This window comes from Convolutriloba macropyga, unplaced genomic scaffold, assembly GCF_964194025.1.
Source record: "Convolutriloba macropyga unplaced genomic scaffold, txConMacr16.3 SCAFFOLD_2474, whole genome shotgun sequence".
NCBI lineage: Eukaryota > Metazoa > Xenacoelomorpha > Acoela > Convolutidae > Convolutriloba > Convolutriloba macropyga.
This window is the reverse complement of record NW_027453293.1, coordinates 2,801-25,462: the sequence shown is the minus strand read 5'-3', so window position 1 is coordinate 25,462 and position 22,662 is coordinate 2,801. Positions and strand designations below refer to the sequence as shown.

The window sequence follows — 22,662 nt, the reverse complement described above, 5'->3', positions numbered from 1 at the left end:
GCAGCAGACAAAAGCAAAAGATAAAAAACTACAATTGAATAATTAAATTCAATTGTTAAATAATATTTAAATTAAATTAAATAATTAAATTCAATAACTAAATTCAATACTATCTTCAATTGTTGGACTATACTAGACTGCGGATACCGAGAGTCTCATTGAATTTTGTGGAACTGAGCAGGGATTTCCAGCACAGATTGCTCAGAGAATTTTCCTATCTTTTATCTCAGCAGTGTTCCGCTCACTTTAGTTATGATCACTTTTTACCGTACGAATGCATTTTATAAAAAAAAGCATTTGGGAAGCAAGGGTACAAACGTTGCTCAAAAAACACTTCGTCAAACGAACACTCCGTTATGTTTAATGATTGGTGTTCAGAACTGAGCGAAATAAAAACTATGTTGATAAACCAGCTATTTTTCGACAACGGATGAACAAAGTTGGACTTCGCATTTTCACAGTAGCGTGAGAAGAAGCAATGTGCAAAGTGGCACATTTAGTTTCCAATTTCTATACGGAGACGGCCTCAAAAAACTGTTTTTGAGTGAACATGACGTGCAAACTTACAACATTTAACATTGGATAGATTCAGCAAGAGTGCTAAAAGTTGGTACAGTCAGCAGCAGACAAAAGCAAAAGATGTTTATTGCAAAAAGATCTTTAGAAGTTTTTGATCTAGTCAATAAACAAAAAAATTAGTCGAGGCATGTTATAGTAATCCGAAATCCTGCATATATTGAACCCAGAGGAATCCACTGAGAGACTCATAAATTCTGTGATTGAATAGGCCGAAACGGCTACCAAAAAATTAAGAGAAATGGTTGAAACGGTGGTGCCAATTGATCAAAGTTGAAGCAAAGCAAGCTACAAGTATTGTACCAACAGAAACCCAATCTGTTCTTTTATTTGAGTTGAGTTCAAATTACAGCTTCAACTGAATCAACCGTTTAGTTGCCTACTGCCTTAGTTTGAAAATTAGACAGAAAAGGCCTCTCAAAGCGGACGAGATCATTTAAGTAAAACAAATGTTTTTCCGATTTGTTCAATTCGAAGACTTTCCAAATGCTTCGAACTCAATTGTCAACTGAAAAGAGATCTCTAAAAGATAGAACAACTCTAAATTGTCACCCTTTCTCCGACACGAAGGCAATGAAAACTTGAAAAAAAATTCTTTAACAGTCGCTTTGGACCATTGGTTACGATATTGATAGCAGAACTTCCAGGAGAGCGAATGTAAGAGAGTATGTTCCCATTCACCCGCACTGGGTTTGATTAGTTTGGACCCATTGAAGTCAAGTCCCTTCAGCGTATTCTGAAGAGATTGTGAGACCAGATCAGTACGCGTCGAAAAGGCACAGCTATTCTTCATGGAGTCGGGCTTAGCTGCAGTAAAAAGATTCGATGCACGTTGTTGCTACCCATGTACCGTCATCAGTGGCAACGTTACGAACTTTGTTAGACCACCTAAGGAAGAAAATTATGGATGAGTTAGACAAAGCTAAGATCAAATGTGAGGTAGCTAAGAAATTCAGCTCCTCAGGAGCGCCACTTCTAGATTAAATCTTGTGAAGACTGCTTCAAAGTTGCAGTAAAGTAGAGATGCAAATAATAGACATTCAAAGCATCAGCGACAACCTAGTCAGCACGAAATTCCCCTGACAGCGCTAAGTTTCAATCTTGAAGATCGTGCAGCACTTACATCAGGCAATTTGCCGCTAAGACGAAACTGAAGTGTTCTTTCATGCCAAATATTGAACGGTACCACGATGAGAAAATCCTCCAAAACGGCTCAAACATCCTTACTAGATCTGAAAAAGAGGACATGCGAATGTCTTACATCAATAAAATCCAAGATAGAATTGGAAAAAAAGCGTTCAAAACCTGAAAGAAGGAGAAATTTTTGGGATGGTAAATGATTCAGTCAAACAATTTCAATAAAATTTGGACTAATCATTAAAGTTTTTTTGGACTACCTGTGCTTCATACGATTAACAGGGTTCAAAATGACGCAAGGAGCGTTCAGCAGACCAGTGGTAAAACTAGCGTCACTATTCTATGATGGTGTTTCTGAGATCAAAAAAAGAGATGGTGATGTTGGCGCCACTTCTTTGCAGAAGCTTGGGTAATCAGAACGACTGATTTGAAGAACAATCTTGAATGCTTAGATTTTGTAAAATTCGAAAAAAAACGAAACCGATAACATTACAAGTTGGGACTGAAAATTTGTATATCCAGATTTTGGAAGACAAACCCTGTGCGACTAAAGATATTGTCACGTGGCTAGGATATTTGTTGAGCTATACAAGGACTCAGGGAACTTAATGGAATTGAGCTCTATTTGGAATTAAATAACCACCTGAAAGTCATTCATTTCTCAAGTGTGCCTAATAAACTTACATGGTAAAGAAAAAGTTTTTGCCATTTTTTATCTGGTTATAGTAACATTTCCTACGGTGTTAGTTATTTTGATACCTCACATAGCATTAGCGTACTTGAAGCATTTAGCGCAGTTACTTCACCTTTACTTGGTAAATATTGACTTTAATCAAGAAATTAGTGATAAAAATATTTATGCTATAGACGCTAAATGGATGTTAACTACCTTGACCGAAATGTTTGAGTAATGTAAAAGGCGTGTATTTAGAGCCATTAGAAACCGTTAAGAAGAGCAAGTGTCTATCGTTTTGAGAAATTTTGATTCATATTCTATGTTGGCATTTTTTAGTTTTGTTCTTTGCCAGATCTCAAAATAAGCAAAATTTGTTAGCTAGTTGAGCATCTTACCGAGAAGTTAGCAACATTGCAAACAATTGATTGAAGCCTTAAAAACTTCAATACGTGATTGGAACAAATTTTATTACTAAGGGCATTCTGAACATCAATAAAGCTTAAATTTACAGTTCTTCGAAACAACTGACCGTCTAACAGTTTTGGCAAGATTGTTGGTCATTTAGAATTAAAGTAAAGAACCAGGCCGGAGTAAAACTCAAGAGGCAAGCTGTGAAAGTTGCGTTCCACTGCGAGGCTTGAGCAGCCGCAACAATGCGAGCAATATTTATTGTTTCCTTCTGATCAAAGCCCATTCAATATAATTACAATTTGTTAACCTACTTAGATAGCGAGTAATTAGAACGTCAATGTACACATTTTGAGACTTAAACTGCAATTCAAACACGAAATAGTTTCACTGACACTTAATAGTATTGTACGTATGCATCATTGGCAATATCGAATTTAGTATTGGTCAGACTCTTTATAGGACGGTTCTGAGTGGAAATCTCGAAAAAAACTCCATGTGATTAACTGTTCTTCTATTAAATAAAAGTTATATTGGAAACGTAAATTTTCGGAAGCTTGTGCAGACTTCACAGTTTGTTGAGACCTAAAAGCAGCCATCAATCTGATTTGACTTATAAACCACGTTATTAACCGTACTAATGGAGCTTGAAAATTAGCCAAAAAACATTCGAATTTTGGGCTCATATATAGGCCGTTCAAAAAGATTGATGAAAGTGTCAATGGAACAGAAACTTCCCACCAGATTTGTAGGGTGAGGCAGCTAAACACTGCAGACGAAGATTTTGGTTACTCCACAGATGTTCGACCACATAAACCTGGCAAGCTCAACTTACTGATTCTGAAGTATAGTCAATGCGAGAGACGTGAAGTAATCATTAATTGCCAGCAGTGGAGAAATTAGTTTTCCACGACGAAAAGTTTATACTAGCCATTTGCAACACCGATTATACTATGTCTTTTGCTGGTTTGTGGAAGTATAGTAGTTTGATGAGACTGGCACATAAAATGGTCCGATTATGATATTGCGCATGAAACACCCTCTAGCAGTTCACATCGAAGCAGCACAACCATTAGACACCGAGTCATGCTTAGCTGCAGTGACAAGATTCATCGCACGGCAAGGGTAAATGGGTACCACAATCAGCAAAAACTTAAGAACTTAAGAATTTATCCAGTGGCAACGATAGGGTTGTGCGATTAGCAACAGTCTAAATGGCACACCGAGTGTTGAACGAGCCAGTTGTGAAGTTAACACCAGAGTTCTAGGATGGTGGTTCCAAGATTGAAGTGAGGGCCGGTGATGATGATGGCGCATCGAGGCAACAGCAACAACAATCCTTTAGTGAGAAATGATTTTGTGATTTGAAAAATTTAGGATTTGTCAAAACTCAAAAATGAGGAAAATTGAAAAATTTTACATGTTGCTACCTAAAGTTAGTCCAACAACACTGAATTTGGGAAGGGAAACCGTGAGCAAGCATAGGTCTTAGCTCTCAGCTAGGGTAACCTCCTAGACATCCATGAACCTAACGAAAGTTATTGCATCGAACCCAAGAGTGTGGCTATTAACACTTACTTCTGGAAAAAGTAGTTTTTCCCAAAAATTTCCCATCTTTAGCCAAATTTATTTATAATTTGTTGATGTGATCTCTAACTTGTTTGTTAATGAATATTTGTCACATATCTGAGGCATTTAGTTTTACAATTATATATCAGCCTTGCTTATGTCAGCAAAACAAATTTAATTTGACATTCACTATGTATATATTAAACCAAATCATTTTTTCGAAAATCTAATCAGAAAGGAAGAACAGTGATGTTATAAACTAAATTTGACTGAACACTTAATTTAGCCGAATTGTTTGAAAAGTGCAACCATTTTGCTTATAGAACTGTTAGAAATTGTTACAAAGAGTAGTTGGCTCTCAGTCTGACTATAAGGTGATACTTTAGCCTTTCGTTGTTAAGTGTTGCCAGCTCGTGGTATTGGCAATGTTTCTAAATTAGTTAAGCTTTGTTAAAAGAAGTTAGCAACCTTAATATCGTTTACTGAGCCATACAAACTAGCACGAGATAGAATCTAGTTTTTCACTTAGGATATTCTTAATTTCAATCAAACTTAAAGTTACTGTCCATTAAGCACTTGAGAGACCAATAGTTTCGACGAGATTGTCAGTCAATTGGTAGAAAGAAAACAGGCCGCGACGATTCGGTTCCGCTGAGAATCTTGCATTACTGGTCAAAACAGTCCCCTTCTTTATTTCAAATTCTACCTTATTTTGGGCCGGTGGATTTCACTTACGGAAACTTGAGATACATTGATGCTAGTCCCTCAGTGTTGTCCGCAAAGGTTTTTTTCACTTCATTTCGCGGACAAGACTGACAATACGAAGTGGACTACAATGACAAATTTTTGTCAGTGGACTTTACAAAGCATGAAGAAGCAAATTTACATTCTTTAATTCCACAAATAGATTAATAGAGATTAATTTTCGGATTTACGCACGTCGAAAAGTCTAATTACTCAAATCGTCAAATCTATTTACATTTGTTTTTAAAAAACACGTACATTTTTTCGCCAGTGCTTTCACAAAAACGTGTTTATGGACAAGACTGGCTTAGTCCCGTCAAAATATTTCAATCCAAGCCAATTTAGCGAATATAAGTGTTTCCACCGAATTAGTGTTTTAAGATTGCAAGAGAAAAGCACTTGCACAAATTGGTCACTAGTGCACGACTTGGGGGTCTGTACTGTTCTGCAGTTGTCTCCTGATGCTTGATGTGTTGACAAAAACCCAGCCTTGGTGGTGCTTCAGTTAAGAAAAATTCACCACGTGATGAAGTGAGACCTGGAAAATTGAAGCGATTAATCTGAAAGAATTCTAAAATATGCGAGAAACAGTTGTACCAAAGGGAACTTCTCTATGAAATGTTTGCTGTGCAAATTCATTGTCTTTTGGAAGGAGTTAGGAAGGAAGTGCTATTTTTTACATAGTAACATACTATATAACATCGCATAAACTGTTTGAACTGGGGGCGTGAAATGGGGGCCGAAACAAAATAGATCCGAAAAGAGTCCACAAGTTTTAGCGGGAAAAGTGATGAAAGCAGCGAACTTTTCTGTGGTGAATTTAGCGCTGAGTTATGTAATCACAGCTGTGAAAGCGGTGGATTTTTCCTTGTGAAATTTCCTGTTAAATCTCCAACCAGGTGGTCATATATCGCTCATTTTAGTGTGTGTCAGAATTTTGTGCGATATGTTTTGCGCTATAGTCAATTAACTGCCCAGTACAGATCTTTTGGCGTTAAACTTGATGAAAGCATGATCTGAAATGATCTGAAAACATGGTTGATCTGAGGTTTTTATGCAGAAACAACCATGTTCTTGCATTCGGGATTAATGTCAGGTATTCTGTTAACAATACTGCCCTGGATGCAAAATTACAATAAAGTTTTTAAATTCACTTTGATTAGTAGTTGAATGGTTCATTTATGATTTCTTGGATTTCATGCTAGGGTCATATATGAAAACTTGGATTTCATACGAGAATCATATATGATTTCTTTGGTTTCATACAAAGATTGTACTAAGAAATCGAGTATGATCAGTATGAAATCATATATGATCCTTGTATGAAATCAAAGAAACTTCAACCCTGGTGTTTAAAGTGTTGATTTTAGGTTGGGTTGCAAGCTTCGTCTGACGAGTGGCTGTCTGACATCACGTGGACCAGCACCCCACCCGGGGGGTACTCTGTCAAGGTCATCTACCAGAAGATATATCACATCAAACTATCCAAACACAGGTATTCACTCTCACTCCGAGATTATAACTATCTACTGAACAAAGTGTCTGTGAAATGTTCTGGTTCCGATTATAACTTCAATGTTGCAAATAGCTATATCATTAGCTGCACAAGTTGGGGTCCCAGACGGAAGCAACTATGTCCAGACCGAAGATGAACGCACGAAAATCTGGACATTGGCACCTCCCGTCTGGGACGGTCTGGACATACTTGCTTCCGTCTGACACCTCAACGTGGGTGACAAACACCAGAGAAAATTGTAACCTAGTTTACAACTATCCCAAGTTGAAAAAACAGAAAGACTAAAAATGGTATCTATAAAATCTCTGTTAAAAGTGATAATTAATCGTTCAATTGATTATACTCATGATTATACAGGATCATTATTCTTAAGCTAGCTTGTAGGTAATTACTATAGAGCCCATTTAGCTTAGTGGTTGCGACTAGCTCCGCTGATTAATTGTTAAAATATCCAGAAAAAAATCAGAGACTGCTTCAACCCTGATTTTCTCTGCCACCAACCGCGAGTTTCGCCAAGGAGTAAATCAGAACTTCATCGTTCAAAAGAGATTATGTTTTAATTTCAGGTCTGCCATTTGCAGAAATCAACGCCTTCTCGCTCAACGTGGCAATATCAGTAAGTTATTTGTACAATTATTTATTAAATCTATTGTAATTTTTAGCAATTTCGTTTTCTTGGCAAATAAAACAGGATAAAATTGATTCTGCACTGACTGATACAATTTTTTTGTCTCCAAAAGAGAAATATAAGAAAACGTTGAGATAATTTACTTTTGTAAATTTTTTCGATGAGGTCTGCCGTTTTATAATTGAAAGTTTGACATGTAATTGACTTTACCATTTATTTTACGATATGCTAGCAGAATCTTGTAAAAAGACGCTTTTATTAGGAATTGTCTAAATATGTTCGCCGAAATGGTTATAATTGATTGTTCCGACCAACTTTAACGGGGAGAGGAACTATATACTCAAATGGTTTTTTGGTTCAGTCAATTTTCGCAGATCGATACTTTTTATCGTAGAGAGTTGTGATTGGTATCAATAGAAAGCCCGTACAGCTTAGAACATGGAACTAAATTTCTTTGAGTTTTTCTAGGCAGCTATCGGGATTCATAGATTTGTGAACATTGGAATGATATCCTTTGTTTCGGTTCAAATTTTAGGCTCAATTTTTGCTCATTTTCTTAAAAAATTTTTTATGATAATTGTTAATTTTGTTAACAATACTGCCATTTGTTTAACTTAAAGACCCAGAAGAGTGTCGCTGACTCTTTTGATTCGACAATTTTAGCTTAAAAATGGGTGAGTTATTTCAAAAATTAGACATTTTTCTTTAAAAATGACCCAACCTGGTTCTTTGGCGAACCTTTTTTTCGCATTTTTTTGGAGGTACAAAACTCAAACAACTGACAAACGTATCAAAAAACTCATAGGTATCAAGCTAGTTTCTACATGCGTTTCTATTAAAAGTTTTCTGGAATAAAAAATTTGCCGGTTTTTCGCTAACTGAAAACAATCATTATGCAAAATGAAATTTTCAATTTTGATGAATTGACAATCTGATGTCAAGGCATCTATTTTTGGTTACCAATAGAGTAAATACGTCTTGTAATTTAAAGCTATGTATTATCCAGGCTAGTTTTCTTTGATATCTTCGTGGTTTTTGACCATCAAGCATTTATGATTCCATTGAAGCTAAAACTTATTGAAAAACTAACTTTGCAACTATTTGTTTCTTTTCGTTTCCTGTTTAATACAGAACAGAACAATGTCCAACAAAATTTCAACTACTTAGCACTCACATTTTGTGTTAAAAAGGAGCCCCAAGAATATATAGTTTGTTTTGAAGGAGCATTTCATGGTTTCAATGCCTTTCAACATTGTATTCACAATTTGGAATCGATTTTTTTTATTTTGCCTGCAGTTGTTGCGCTTTTGCAGCCTCTTGATTGAGTATCAATAAAAAATGAACCAGATGGCTCACGAAATGGTTAATTTGAACCTGCATAAAATTTTTATTTGACACCTCATGGCTCTTATGTATTTGAACACGTTTGTTTTAAAAATAACAAGAATCTCAGTTTTTTTTCATTTTTGCCACTTGTTTTGAAATTCTTTGTCATCAAAAACTGCATCCTTTTTTTCTAGTGAATGAAAGCAAAAGTCTTTCTCCGGCTTATTTTTTTTATAATCATTGGCTTCATTGCTTCAATAACACGGCTTCTAAATAAACTTTCTTTGTATATTTGCCCATTTTGGAAGCTGCTCTTTTTTGCCGCCTTGTCCGATTATCATTTTGAAAACAGGTCATATATTGTTCGAAAGAAAAAGCACATGTACAAATATACTTTTTAAAACGAATAGTGTGTGATATTAAGGCCTTCGAAGCTCTTTCGAAATTTGAGCTCCGGTTAGTCTGTCTTTATTTTTTTTGCAGTGCTGTCATACATTCTGGATAATGGCAGGTGTCAGTGACCTCCTTTTGAGAAATAAAAAATCGTATTTTATGATTTCAAATGATGGCTAATGTTTTTAATGACTTTGAACTCTGCCCTTGCCTGGTTTTCTTTTCGGCAACTTGTATCTTTGTCTGATTAGGATATTTCGTCCACTTTTAACAGAGGACGAAAAATTTTCTTTACGTTGCAGCTGATGGCTTCGTGGCCATGACGTTACGTGAGTTCAGAAACTTTCTTAATGAAACGTAATTTTGAGTTTTTGTAAGTCCTTTTTCATTTTGTTAACACGAAGAATTCTCTTTGAAATTATTCGACGATTTTTGTGTTTCGTATCACAATACAACATTAACGACGGCTTCTATTAGCTTTGATCATTGAAACATTAAATAATTTCTGTTGTTTTTAGTGGATAGCGCGCGGTTTTGTTGACTTCAATGCCGTTTTCTCCCAAATGTTATCTGACTACTTGATTTTTAGATGTTTCTCTCACTTTCAATTGTAGTCTTATGACAAATAATGGATAATTAGTGATCTCATTGGCCCATGTATAGACGTATAGAAGAGCCTATCCAATGTTTTCAGTTGAGAGCTATTGATTTTTTACTTTGATATTGTTTTCAAAGATATTGACGTATTTTCTATTTTTGCTCATTTTTTTCTGCCTACTTGTTACCAAGTCTCATTATAGAAAGGTCCAACGTAGTTTGAAAAAATTTCCAAGTTTTTTGTTGATGCCGATGAATTGTTAATTGGTGTTTTGATTGATGTTATTTGGACTTTTGTCTGGTATTATCTATTGCCATATCGACTTTTTTAAGCAGCTTTTGTAAAAAATAGATAAAGATTTTTGGTCGCAATAAACAGTTATTTTTGCTCAATGATTTTGTTCTTTATCTTGCATCCTATTCTCAACTATGACAGGTATCATTGGTTCTCCAAGGTGGCACTGTTTAATTTATTTTTGCGCTGCTAACGAATGCTCCCGGCTGCTCCGATGGAGTTACATAAGACTCTATCTGGTACTTGTATTTGACAGCTGATGATTGACTTTGCCTCTTTTTTATCTTGTTCTTCTAGACTTGCTACAACGTATCATCATGGAAAAGTGACATCTGCGTTGAGGTATAGTACGTATTGTATTTTGACTTTGTTAATGATTTTTATTAAAATAGGAATCTATAGACGGGAATTGGTGTTTTGTTGTTCTTGCTGCGTGTCTTGACTCGTAGTTCTATGAATAGAAGACGTCATCGGTTCTCCAATGCCGCAGTATTTACTTCGTTCATCTGTTTGCACTTAAGACTTAATACTCATTCATCAATTATTTTCATAAAGTATTTTTTTTCAAATATTTGTTTCTCTTCCTAATTTGGTAAACATTTAAGTCAAAAATATGAGAGGGGTCTGAACATTATGTGCGAACGCACATTACCGAGCCTCCTTGTTAAAGTTTTCAATCGAACTTAAAATAATTGAAACCGCCCATTTGTTGAACTCCGGTGTATGTATTTTTGCAGCCAAATCTTTTTAACCTTTTTGCGCAAAAGACCCGTCATTCAATTCTTATTTATCGATACCTATTATGCCGGATCAGAATGCAACAAATATTTAGTGCAAGATTTTCAACTGCCCGGGTCGAGGTTTGGTCAAACAATAATGTAAGATTAGCGGTGATTAGCGGCGAAAAAAAACTTTTTTCACCGCAATGCGCCCGCAACTTTTAGCGTTCAATGCGTTCATAGCGGTGAATTTTTGTAAGATTAGCGCTGAATTTAGCGGTGAATTTTTGTAAGATTTGGGATTTTAACGGTGAAAGAAAATTTTTCAACGCTACCAGCAGAATGCGGTAAAAAAAACTTTTAAGCGCTACAACGAAGCGGTAAAAAAATTTCAGCGTTAGCGTCAGAATGCGGTGAAAATAGATTTTTCAGAGCTCCCAAATGCGGTGAAAAATTCAACGCTGGTCTTACAAAAATACACGGCAACATATTTTTTACATTATCTGAACCAGCACCCAAACTGGTTTTTGTCAATGACAATCCCGACAGCTGCAGACATGTGCTACTATTTTAGTTTGTTTTTTAATGACCCAAATATTTTGATTATTCAACGTTTACGTTCGTTAATGTTCTGCGACTAGGGGTTTTCAAATCAACGTCAAATTTTTTTACTTTACCTGAAGCAGCATCCAAGCGGGTTTTTGTCAATGACAATCCGGACAGCTGCAGACATGTGCTACTATTTTAGTTTGTTTTTTAATGACCCAAACATTTTGCTTATTCAACATTTTTGCTATCAAAGAAATCGGAAATTTATGAGTAGGTTTTAAAATGATCTTCTGTGACAGATTATAGAATGTTTCTTTTGTTTACCTCGCTAGATTTCAATTATTGGGAGCGTTGCATAGCCAATAATATAACGTTACCACGCTATAATTGCTTTAAAAAGTCGTCTCACATCTCGACCAGCTATGTGGTTGTCTACGAATGTCAATTTTTTCAACTGAATTCATTAAAGTCACGCAAGTCTATGCAGTTATCCTGTAATGAATTGGAAATCCTGATATGCACAACTCGAGTGAATTACAGGTCTTGCCTTGATGATCAGTCGTGTCAATTCTTGGCTAAAATTTTATTTTAGTGGTGTTGCTTAGGAGTCGAAAAGACTTGAGTAAAGTTTGATTCATGATTTGACAACCCAGGCCGCGGAATTTTGCCAAATTTATGTAAGATTAGCGGTAACTAGCGTTGACTAGACGGAAAATTCACCGCAATTCTCTTAAATGATTTTGCGTTGAATGTGTTGAATTTAGCGTAGATCTTATATATTTTGCGTTGAATTTAGCGTAGATCTTACAAATGTTGTTGCGTTGAATTTAGCGTAGATCTTACATATTTTGCGTTGAATTTAGCGTTGATCTTACATATTTTGCGTTGAATTTAGCGTAGATCTTACATATTTTGCGTTGAGTTGAGCGTTGATTTTACAAAAAAATTCAACGCGGAAAACTCTGGTTATGGGAGTAGAGCCACTGACCTCCTGCGTACTTTTCGCTTCTTCTACCACTGTGCCACAGAACCTTACTTTTCTTAGTATCCGCACTCATTACAAATCGGACTGTAACGTCACGTTTCACAAAAATTTTGGCGTTTCTAAGCGTAGATCTTGCATAATTTTGCGTTGACGTCATTTTAGATCTTATTCGTTCTTGTTCAATTTTTGCTCTAATTTTCTGTCTTTTCAACTCTTTCCAGTTTTTCATGCACACAACCGTTTTCTGATTTTTTTTGAAAAAAATCGCAAAAAATTGCCCCCGCCTTCCCACCCCACTACCACTACCCCCTCATACACCCCAACCCCCCCCCCAATACGTACACACACACACAATCCCCTCAACTCGTACCCCCCAACTCACCCCCTCGTACCCCCTCCCACACGTAATACCCTAGACTCCCCCCAGCACTTATCCCCCCGCACGTACCCCAACACAAAAATCCAAAGAGCAAAATTATGTAGTGTCAACGCTAATTTCAAAGTAAAATATGTAAGATCTACGCTAAATTCAACGCAAAATCTTAAAGATCTACGCTAATTTCAACGCAAATTAAGTAAGATTGGCGTTGAATGCGTTGAAAATACGTGAGATCTACGCTTAAATCAACTCTAAATATGTAAGATCTACGATAAATTCAACTCAAAAAATGTTAGATCTACGCTAAATTCAACGCAAAATACGTAAGATCTACGCTAAATTCAACGCAAATTATGTGAGATCTACGCTAAGTTCAACGCAAAATTCGTCGGATGGGTGTTGAATACGTTGAAATTATGTAAGATTCACGCTCAAGCGTTGATCCTACATAAAAATAATGCATTCAACGCCAATATTATAAAAATTTGCGTTTTTTAGCGTTGACACCTCGGCCCGGGAACTTATTTTGTGTAAAATGTTGACCAAGAATTGGCAAGTCTTAACCCCAGTGATTCTGGAATTTTAATCGTGTAAGATCTGATAAGATGCTGATCAAAACATCTTTATCGTGCAAGATCTTATCTGGTCTTACACAATAAAAATTCTTCCCTACGTGAAGGTTAATCTTGTAACATCTGATAAGATACTTATCAGATCTTAGAGTTAGAAGATAAGAATTCAAATTTGCAGAATTATTATCTTATAAATTCTGCTAAGTATCTTATCAGGTTTTAAACGATAAAAGTTCACGTAGGGTAGAATTTTTATCGTGTAAGAAATGATATGACATTTTTTAATGATTTCAAATTAACCGTATAATGTAGTCAAATTTCTATGAAAGTAAAAAATAATCGGTCAACTAGCCAATTATGAAACAAAAAATGTATGTTTATACGATTTTGGCGGCAGTTTTATTGTGAGTTTTAACTAGGTACTATGGCTAAACTTAGCAGTCCAAGATAATTTTGTTCTTTGAAAAACATTTTCTGGCATAGTTTGATAATCACCGCATCAGAGAAAGCCCCTGACACACGAATAATTTTTTTCACAATATCTTATTAGTCTCAAAAGACAATATAGATTAGTTGTCTCTTTATTGCTGAGATAATTAAGTGTTGTAGGCTGTAGCTCTTTGGCTACTGATTGAAAGCCACTCTGAAGTGTCTTCAAAATGAAGAACATGCCATAGTTAAAGATTTTTTATCGCATAAGATCTGATGAAAATCTCATCAAAAAGATCAGTCATAGTTTTCCGAATGTTTATGTTACAAGATCTTATCAGATTCTTATGAGATCTTACTCGATAGACATTTTTGTCAGGCAGAATTTTTATCTTGTAAGATCTGACAAAAGTGAACTTTTATCGTGTAAGATTTTATCAGTCATGATAATTTTTTTTATCGTGTTAGACCTGATAAATTGTCTTACAAAGTCTTAGTCAGGCGACGCATAATCTTATAAGTACTTATAAGACAATTTTGTAAGAAATTTGTAAGATCTTACACCATAAAAGTTCTCAAATGTCTGGGGAATCTATGCGCAGATATTTTGAATGTTTTTGCATATTATTCTATTTGAAAACTTGTGAGAAGAGTTCAGACCTGCGAAATTAGTCTTATTAAATGTAAATTCAGCCTTCCATTGTACTTTGAAACAAATTTGGTAGACAACTATAGATATAACTGTATTCCCCAAGAGTGAAAGTTGCCGAAGTGTTCTGGTTTTATTTTGCGTGTCTTGAGTTTTTTCACTTTTCACGAATGGCGTTGCAGACCCCTGTAATTATGTGTAACAAATATGCTCAAGGCTTTAGATAAAACTATTCATATGCACGACTTTGAACAATTTTAGATAAAATTTTGCTCAAGAACTGTCTTGTGTTTGTCATGACATTAATTATTGACTCAATTCTTGACAGAAGATTTGAAACATGATTACAACATGATTCAACACTTGCCAAGTCTGAAAATGTGCATGACCAGAGTTCTCATATAGTTCTGGTCCAAGCATTTTCCATGAGTCAGCACTGATTGAGGTTGTGCGATTGCATTGGTATCAGCGTCTTAACTATTAGTGTTGAAAGTCGCCAATTTAGGACTGCTCGATATCAGGGCAAGAACTAACTTGAACATCGTTCCTTTCTAATTATATAGCAGCTCTTAACTGTACTGCTCACTCAAGATAACCAAACCATTATAATGGATCATCTTTTATTAGGGTTCTCCAACACCAACACCTAAAGTCACTTGGCTACAAGGTTTCTGGTAACGATCAGAGTGAGGTGACCAAGTTCCATCAAAACCAATTGGACGAGACTTTTCACTGTAACTGCTTTTTGAATAAAAAAGAAAAAGGTCTTGTAGGAGATAGTAAATCTTGTAGACAGACTTCTTATATAGGGTTAATTCTCTTACACAGAATACTCAAATAACTCCAAGAGTTGAATGTTTGAAAATTAAAATTCAATTGCATCCTATGAACAGGTAGAAAAAAAATACTCAGTTGAAACATAAAGGGGTGATTTCACTGGACAAGGTGTGCATGTTGTAGTTGAATATTTTGAAGGTGAACGTGTATCTTCGTGTGAGAAGTTCATTGACTACGAAGTGACCACTCGCTTTAACCAGTTCCCCACCAGTCAGTTTGGACCTATTCTTCTCTCTCGTGCCTGCCTCCATTCTAGCCAACAAGCCTCATCCTCATCAAACAACACCTCTGGAAACCTCAATCTAAGGCAACATTTCCTCTACACATATTTCTTCTTAGATTAACAAAGCAAATTAAGACCCGCTCTATCTCTAGCGCTAAATTTTACAAACTGTACTCAAAACGAAAACGAAATGAGAAAAGACACATGCTATTGTTTTCTATATTGAAATCTGTCGCATCAATTTTTCGAAATATCAAAACAAGAAGGACTGTTTGAAAGTTTTCTTTTTGGTTAAGCAAAGTATAAGAAGAGAAGAATTAATTGAGGGTTACTTAAGTAAACTAAATAACTAAAGCTATATGTCTTTGGTGACAGGGCTATAAACTCTTCTATTATTCTACTTCCCAATTCATGTCTGAATTTACCTGGAACTTTATTATTAGTTTTGATTGGTTTTTCGAGATTGGATAGGTCCATTTGTTCTTCGGGTACATTACCCTCTCTAAAGCTTAATACAAAACTATCAGTATCCATATAATGGAGTTGTAGATCTTTGAGAGATGGTTGAAGAATATTATGGAATACATCATACATGTGTAATTTACTTAATTCTAATATAGTAACACCTACATATACTGGAGAATCATATTCTACACTTTTCTTATTATATTCAATTTGGCTATAATCCTTATATCTAGTTATATTCTTAAATGTTGGTTTACTTATACTTTTCATTATCTTTTCTTCATCATTTAAGAACTTATTTTGAAGGAAGTGTAGAGGATTCATGCACATTCTTCCATATAGTGAGTAGTTCTTTAATTTCCTTACGTCCTTTTCCGCTCCAGCTTTAGCTGTTGCTCTTTTATTAGCATTGTTTTGAACATATTCTCTACATATGTAATCTTGTTTAAATTGAATCACTCTATGAGTTATAGTTACTTTTACACCCATCTTAACATAGAGCTTTAACATTCTATAATGAACCATATGTTCTGTCTTGTTGTTTTGGTATAAGATTAATTTCTCTGATCTTGCCATGCCTCCATCTCTTTCTCTATAGCCTAATTCATTATCATTTATCTTTCTTTTATTGGGCATTTGTGCTAGCTGCTCTCTTTTTTCTTTACAACTATTAGTATAATTAATATCATAACCTATATAGTAACCATGATCACTATCATCTGGAGTATTTAGTATAACATCTATAGATGTGTCAGAGTACTTGAAGTCCTTATAAGTTAACTTTTGCATCATTGCATAGCCGTATAGGTTGTTCGCGTCTATGTACCATTTGGTCTTACCATTTTCATTGTCATTGCCATCTGCGAAGCAGGTTCCCTGATTGCCATTACTATTGCCATTACTATTACTATTACTACTACCATTAGCATTACCATTACCATTATTAATATGTCTATCACCCATTATACCACATATAACACCTCTCTTTGCTTCAACAAAATCATCTAGCATTTGTTTATCTTGTAATGTAGCTATTGTAACACCACTGGAAATTAACCAACAATCAAAACTATAACCCGGGAGACTAACTTATTGTAGTGGGTTGAGTCCGAATTATTTCATACTTAATTTGACATATTCATTCATGCAACAGTCTAATATTTCCACATCATTCTGTAAATACTCTTCTTGTGTTGGTAATTTATTAGATAGTGAGGATTTGAAATCTTCTAAATTTTGATTACCTATAAGATTGCTATACAACTCTAAACCAAAGTATTCATATGGATATAATATTTTAGTTTTACACCCGTAAATCTTTGCCATTTGATCTAGAGGCATAGCTAAGAAGTTATAACTATGTAAAAATTTAGTACAACCAAGGCTAAACATCTTAGACTTACCAGCAGCTAGTGGTATGTTATCTACTTTTCTTTTATCATTATTCTGTTTAAAGAGTTCACTATATAGTAGATTGAAATCATAACCAGATCCATTATGGAATATTATGGGAATGAATTTTTGTTGTTTGTATTTTAGATTATACATTATACATGCTGGTCCTCTGTATTTACAAGTTTCATGACAGTGATCTCTTACTTTATTAATACATGTTTGGCTGCATACATGACAAGTGTTATTGGTTTTATGATATAATTCATCTCTTTATTACATATCATTGGTTTGTTTAACTTGAAATTATTCTCTGTTTCTAATTCTAATAAATCTCTAGCTAATTTTTTGATGCAGTCTAGACCAAAGTGTTTTTTGGAATTAACTTGCCAGCTGCAGCCAAAAATTATTGGTACATGTTCAGCTATTACATATTTATAGTCATTAGAGGCGACTTCAACATTGCAACATTCTATATCAGCAGTTATAATATTTTTTTATATTCTGGCGCCTATGTTCATTTATAAAAGTAATATGTTTTTTTTCTTGGGACAAACAATCTCTGGTTTGAAAAAATGGCTACATATATGATTGTCATATTTAATTTGACAGTTAAACCAATATGTACATCTATCACAATGATAATATTTAATGTTATTTTTATTTGGACGATCTAACAGGGTTTCTATGTTTTTAATTAGAGCACAGTGTTCCACTCCGGCTTTTTCCCAAACTAATAGTCTAACATCTTTTCCATATTTATGAAAGTCATCCACTGGTTTAGGTAATTCTACCTTACCATCACCACAGGGCGTGTAGATCCAAATATTAATATTGTACATTTTTTGTATTCTTAATATATAGCCGAAGTCATCTTCATGTCGTTGCCTTGGTGTAATTAGTTTATTCTGGTATTTACTTTCATGTGTTGCATGGTACATGGCAGCATGTAGCCAAGCAGCAATAGTTAGTTGCAAGCAATTGCATTTGGAATTGCGTATATTTAATATTGATTTAGAGTTTTTGAGATTGGGAGGTAATTCTATATAACAACCAATAGGTAGTTTAGTTGGTTCAATATTTATCTGAATACTTCTTAATCCGAGAAACTCAAAGTCGTAGCCAGAGCCTTAATATATATTTTTTTCAAAATCCAACCATTATTTGAAGTCAGCATGAACATATATTGCATTATTAACAATATAGCCAGTGTTGAAGAACATTTTTGTGATTTTAACTTCTTCTTTGGTTCTCTTCTTGTACTCACACTCGGCTGTGATCCTATATTTAAAACTTTTAACTTTTCGAAACTGGTAACAGTTTTTAATTTCTTCTAAAGAGTTATTAATAGCTTCATTTATATCTTCATTGTAATTTCCAGCTTTATCAGTAATATAAAACTCTTTTATGTTCTGGCTAGAGTTTATATCAAAATATTATCTGTTTTCTAGATACTTGCGACCATGGCTATATGAGTTAGTAGTTAGGGCTATATTATTTTTAAATTCTGCATGACATTCTTTACATTCATACTTAATTCTGCTGTAGATATTATTGCACAGCATGGCTTCCGGTCCATTTTCAGTTTCAGTTTTAGGTTTAGTGATGTCTTTAGTTTTAATAATATCTTTGATGTTATCTTTAGGTATAACCTCAGTTTTAAGCTTACTCTCAGTTTGGGGCTTAGGTCTGAGGAAGTAATATTCTTCTTCTGGGTCGTACACTACTCCATGTTTTCAGGTATGGGTTGGGGTGATGGGGGTATAACCTTTTCGGCTTTAGGCTTGGCGTTAATTGGGGCTTCATCATCAGAGCCAAATTTTCTCTCTAACAATTCTTTATGTTTAGAATCATATGATTGATGTCTGTATAAACCTTTCTTTGTTCCAAAGAATACATCACAGACGTCGCAGAAGTTTACATTGATGTTGGTTGAGTGAGACATCGTGTATTTTATTATGGAAAATTTTGGAAAAAATAATTTTTAATGAAAATATAGTTAAAGTAAAAGATTATATTAAACACTTGGGGGACCATTATGCCAATCCAAATCAATATCTAGAGTGTAATATGTGTAAAGTTTATAAGCATATTTCTTTCTTTTAGATTTAGAAATGGAAGATGCAGATTATGTATTTATCTTCATAGGTATAGATATAATCATACCAAAGATAGATTCAAGGAATATGCTGAACAATTTACTATAGAAGTTTAGAGTTAGGCTTGTTTTGTGCAGATTATCCGTGAAGTGGTCACACCAATCCACAAAGTGGCTTTGTAGATTTTCGCAAGTTACACTGAAAAAAAAACACTAATCACTCTGTTTCCACCAATCTTAGTGTTGTTTTTTGACTGTATACCCATCACAGTGTGTCCCATATACAGTCTCACAGCAGGGATCATCTTTTTTAAGAACTGTGAATTTGGTTTTTTTAATCTAACTTAGTTTTATAGTAATTCATCGAATCGGGGGACGTTCACTGGAGTCAGTGAGGAAGGAACCCCAAACCTTCCGTTTGCTAAAGCAACTTAATTAGACTCGATGATTTAACGACTACGCCAAGTGGGACAGAAAGTTTTAGTTTTAGTTTTAAATTGATTAAATATTGATTGCGGAACATATGAAAATTTTTATTTTTTAATATTTTTTTCAATTTTTATTCACGTTTTCTTTTTATGTTTAAGTTTTTTCGCAAGTTGGTTTACGTGCTTTTTACACGGTCTCTCTAGTTACACGAGTATCTGGGATACGTCCACCGGAGTCGGTGGGGATAGAACCCGAACTATGCGTCTGATAATGAATAATTACCAGCTTAACTCTGTACTAGTGGATTGCACTAAGTGAGACAGGAAATGATAGATTTTGAGGGAATATAAGGGGAATTAAAGTGGATTAAACAAAGGGAAATAAAGTAATGTTTATAAGACTGCCTATAGTAGTGGATAAATCAAGGCTACCAGTTAGCCGACGGCTTGGTCCATTTCCCGAGTTTTTACGAGGGAAAATGGACCAAGTTGGCTGGTGGCTGGTAGCCTTGTTTTATCCACTACTTTAGTCCTGCTATCAAAATGATGTATATTGCTGTGAACATAAACGTGATAGACTTGTGAGATCGTTCATTTTTAATTCGAGACCAGGAAAAATGATGGATAGAAATTGATATCGTTTTGAATATATAGATTTGGACTGCAAAGTCAAGTTAAAATACCCCATAATAATGCAACAATAAGATGTAGCTTTTAATTTCGTTTGTGTTATGTTTATGAAGCCAAAAATCACGCAAGATGATCGCTGAATGTTCTGAGTTATAAAAAAAAGTTTTTGGACAGTTTTTCAACAGAAAAACAGCTTTTCAACATTATGTCTGCATTTTCCCGCAAAATTTAAAGCAAAATTTATCTTAGCATTATTCGGTGCATTTTAATTACCGGAAATGTTTTCAGTGCCATGTTGAAGTCCCAAAGCTGCAATATCTGGTGTCTTAGCCGTCCGTTCGCGGCAAAGTTTCCTGGATTTTTTTTTGCAATTAATTTAGCTTTATATGCTAAATGGAAGCATAGTAAAAGGATGCAATGCAAAAAGTAAACCAGAAGAAAATTTTCTCCGAGCATTTTAATTGTTTCTAAAAATTTTGATAAACGAAAATTTACCTCTAATAATATAGTAAGTGCTGAAAAAGTTTTTGGGAAAGCATAGAATTTCCGTCGAATTAACAACTTTTCGAAGAAATGGTGAAATAGTGCCGAGTTGTTAAAATTCAGTGGTTTAAACATTTTCTGCGCTTCTCACCATCTTTCAGAGCTTTTCCCGCTTAATTTACAGAGTTTAAGTAACCAGGATTGCCGTTGCCGGGGCGAGTTCAATTGACAACTAGGACCCATACAGTCTAAGTCCTAAGCCAGATCAAGCGTATTTGACTATAAGCATTTTAAAATCTGTTGCGCACCATTCAGCTCAATGTTTTTTTTCGTAATTCATTAATCTTTGCTGAGCACCATTCTAAGCGATTCTAAACATTAAAATGGAAATGTTTCCTAATTTTCCTTGTGAAGTCCTCTCAAATCTCGGATCATCCACCTGGTCAGAACAGAGCCTAGACTAGAGAAGATCTACCGCAACTTCCTCCATATCCACGTAGTTGCAGATGTCGACACAGACCCTGTCATGCAGGTATGGATAAATTTAGCCCTCATGTTATGCCCATCACACATGAAAGTTTCCAAATCAGGCTTTGTTCATACAACTTGGCTGACACAGTGGAAAAGTGGAATCTATTCTGCCCCCAAGTGTTTTTATGCCCACCAGTTAGAAGTTTATGTTGTTATATAGCACGTTACTATGTAAAAAAAAGTACGGGCGCTTGGGGGACCTGAAGGATATATGCCGACTAAAATGGGGGGGGGGGGGCAGAATAGATCCGATAAATGGAGTCATTTCTTGCAGCAATTTATGCACTGATATTGAAATGCAGTGGTCACTAAAACAGTCGTAAAATTGTAGATAACAAAGGTAGAGTTAATAAGAGGAAGATTTTTTGATTAACTTGCTTTTAGCTCAAGAATTCTTCCAGCCCGAGCCTTGATTAAAAACATTTGACAATTCTTAACCACCCTTATCCCCAATTTCAGTGCAGTATGGGGCCAAAATTTCTTAGTAAAACCTCGCATAAGGGTAGGTTTTTTGGTCACTAGTGGCATGATAAACTGAATCAATGAATCAATCTTATTCAGTTTGGATAGACTTAGTAGCACAAATACTCATCAACTAAAAGTATTGATGGTCTCTAAATTATTAATATCGTAGTTTGTTAGGCAAAAAATAACTTCTGATGTTTCGCATTCGAAAGGTAGACGTTTAAAATTTCTCGAGCAGATGCTGTTTAACGGTCTTTCAAAATTTGTATTGAGATTTCGTTCTCCATATTTCAAGACGAAACTTTTTTTCATTTCAGACCATTTTTTTAGAGAACGGTTGTTTGTTTTTATTTAATCAGTTGCGCTGTTCTGCAACTTTCTCTCATCAAAACATTACTACCCTCGGGAACACTGATTTTTTTCAAATTTTTCATAATTATACTGTAAAACTTCAATTAAACGCTAAGCTGCATCCAGGACGATTGAGTTTTTTGCAATTAAAGTTGAGTGTAATTGAGCTCGTTTCTAGTTGTATCTATTATTTTCATTTGATTCAATATAAAACGTACAAAATATTTTGCAAAAATTGGAGTTACTGAGTTTTGGCCTTAATTACATCCTCGCATACATTACATCTTTTTTTTGTACACAGGTATAGGTGTACAATTGATGAAATCAATTGCGGCGCTAAATCCCTTAAATTTTTTAAAATCTTGAATTGGTTCAATTTTCGTTATTTCATTCTTAATTTTGTTCATTCCTGATTTTGAAGATCAAATCTTCTTGTTCATACTTTTAAATTTGTTTACTCTAGAGTTGGGATTGAATGTCTGTTAATGTTGTCTGTTAATTTTATTTTGCCGCAAATCTCCTTTTGCAGTTTTAATATCGTGTGGTCAAATTACTGATCAAATTTAAGTATATCTTCAATTGTCATTCTTGCTAATTCTAATTCAGTTTCAG

At 34.8% G+C, this 22,662-nt stretch overlaps 1 protein-coding gene across 1 annotated transcript in view; it reads left to right on the top strand.

The window, feature by feature from the left end:
- The window catches only part of LOC142358186 (uncharacterized), a gene marked incomplete at both ends in the record, with an annotated part of 28,001 nt that extends 6,632 nt beyond the window's left edge, over nt 1-21,369 (top strand). The window contains 4 exons of the mRNA XM_075409642.1: nt 6,481-6,605; nt 7,193-7,242; nt 15,123-15,291; nt 21,118-21,369. Of these exons, the coding sequence (XP_075265757.1) occupies nt 6,481-6,605; nt 7,193-7,242; nt 15,123-15,291; nt 21,118-21,369 (596 nt within the window). The remainder of the gene's footprint in view (nt 1-6,480; nt 6,606-7,192; nt 7,243-15,122; nt 15,292-21,117) is intronic.
- Between the last annotated feature and the right edge of the window lie 1,293 nt (nt 21,370-22,662).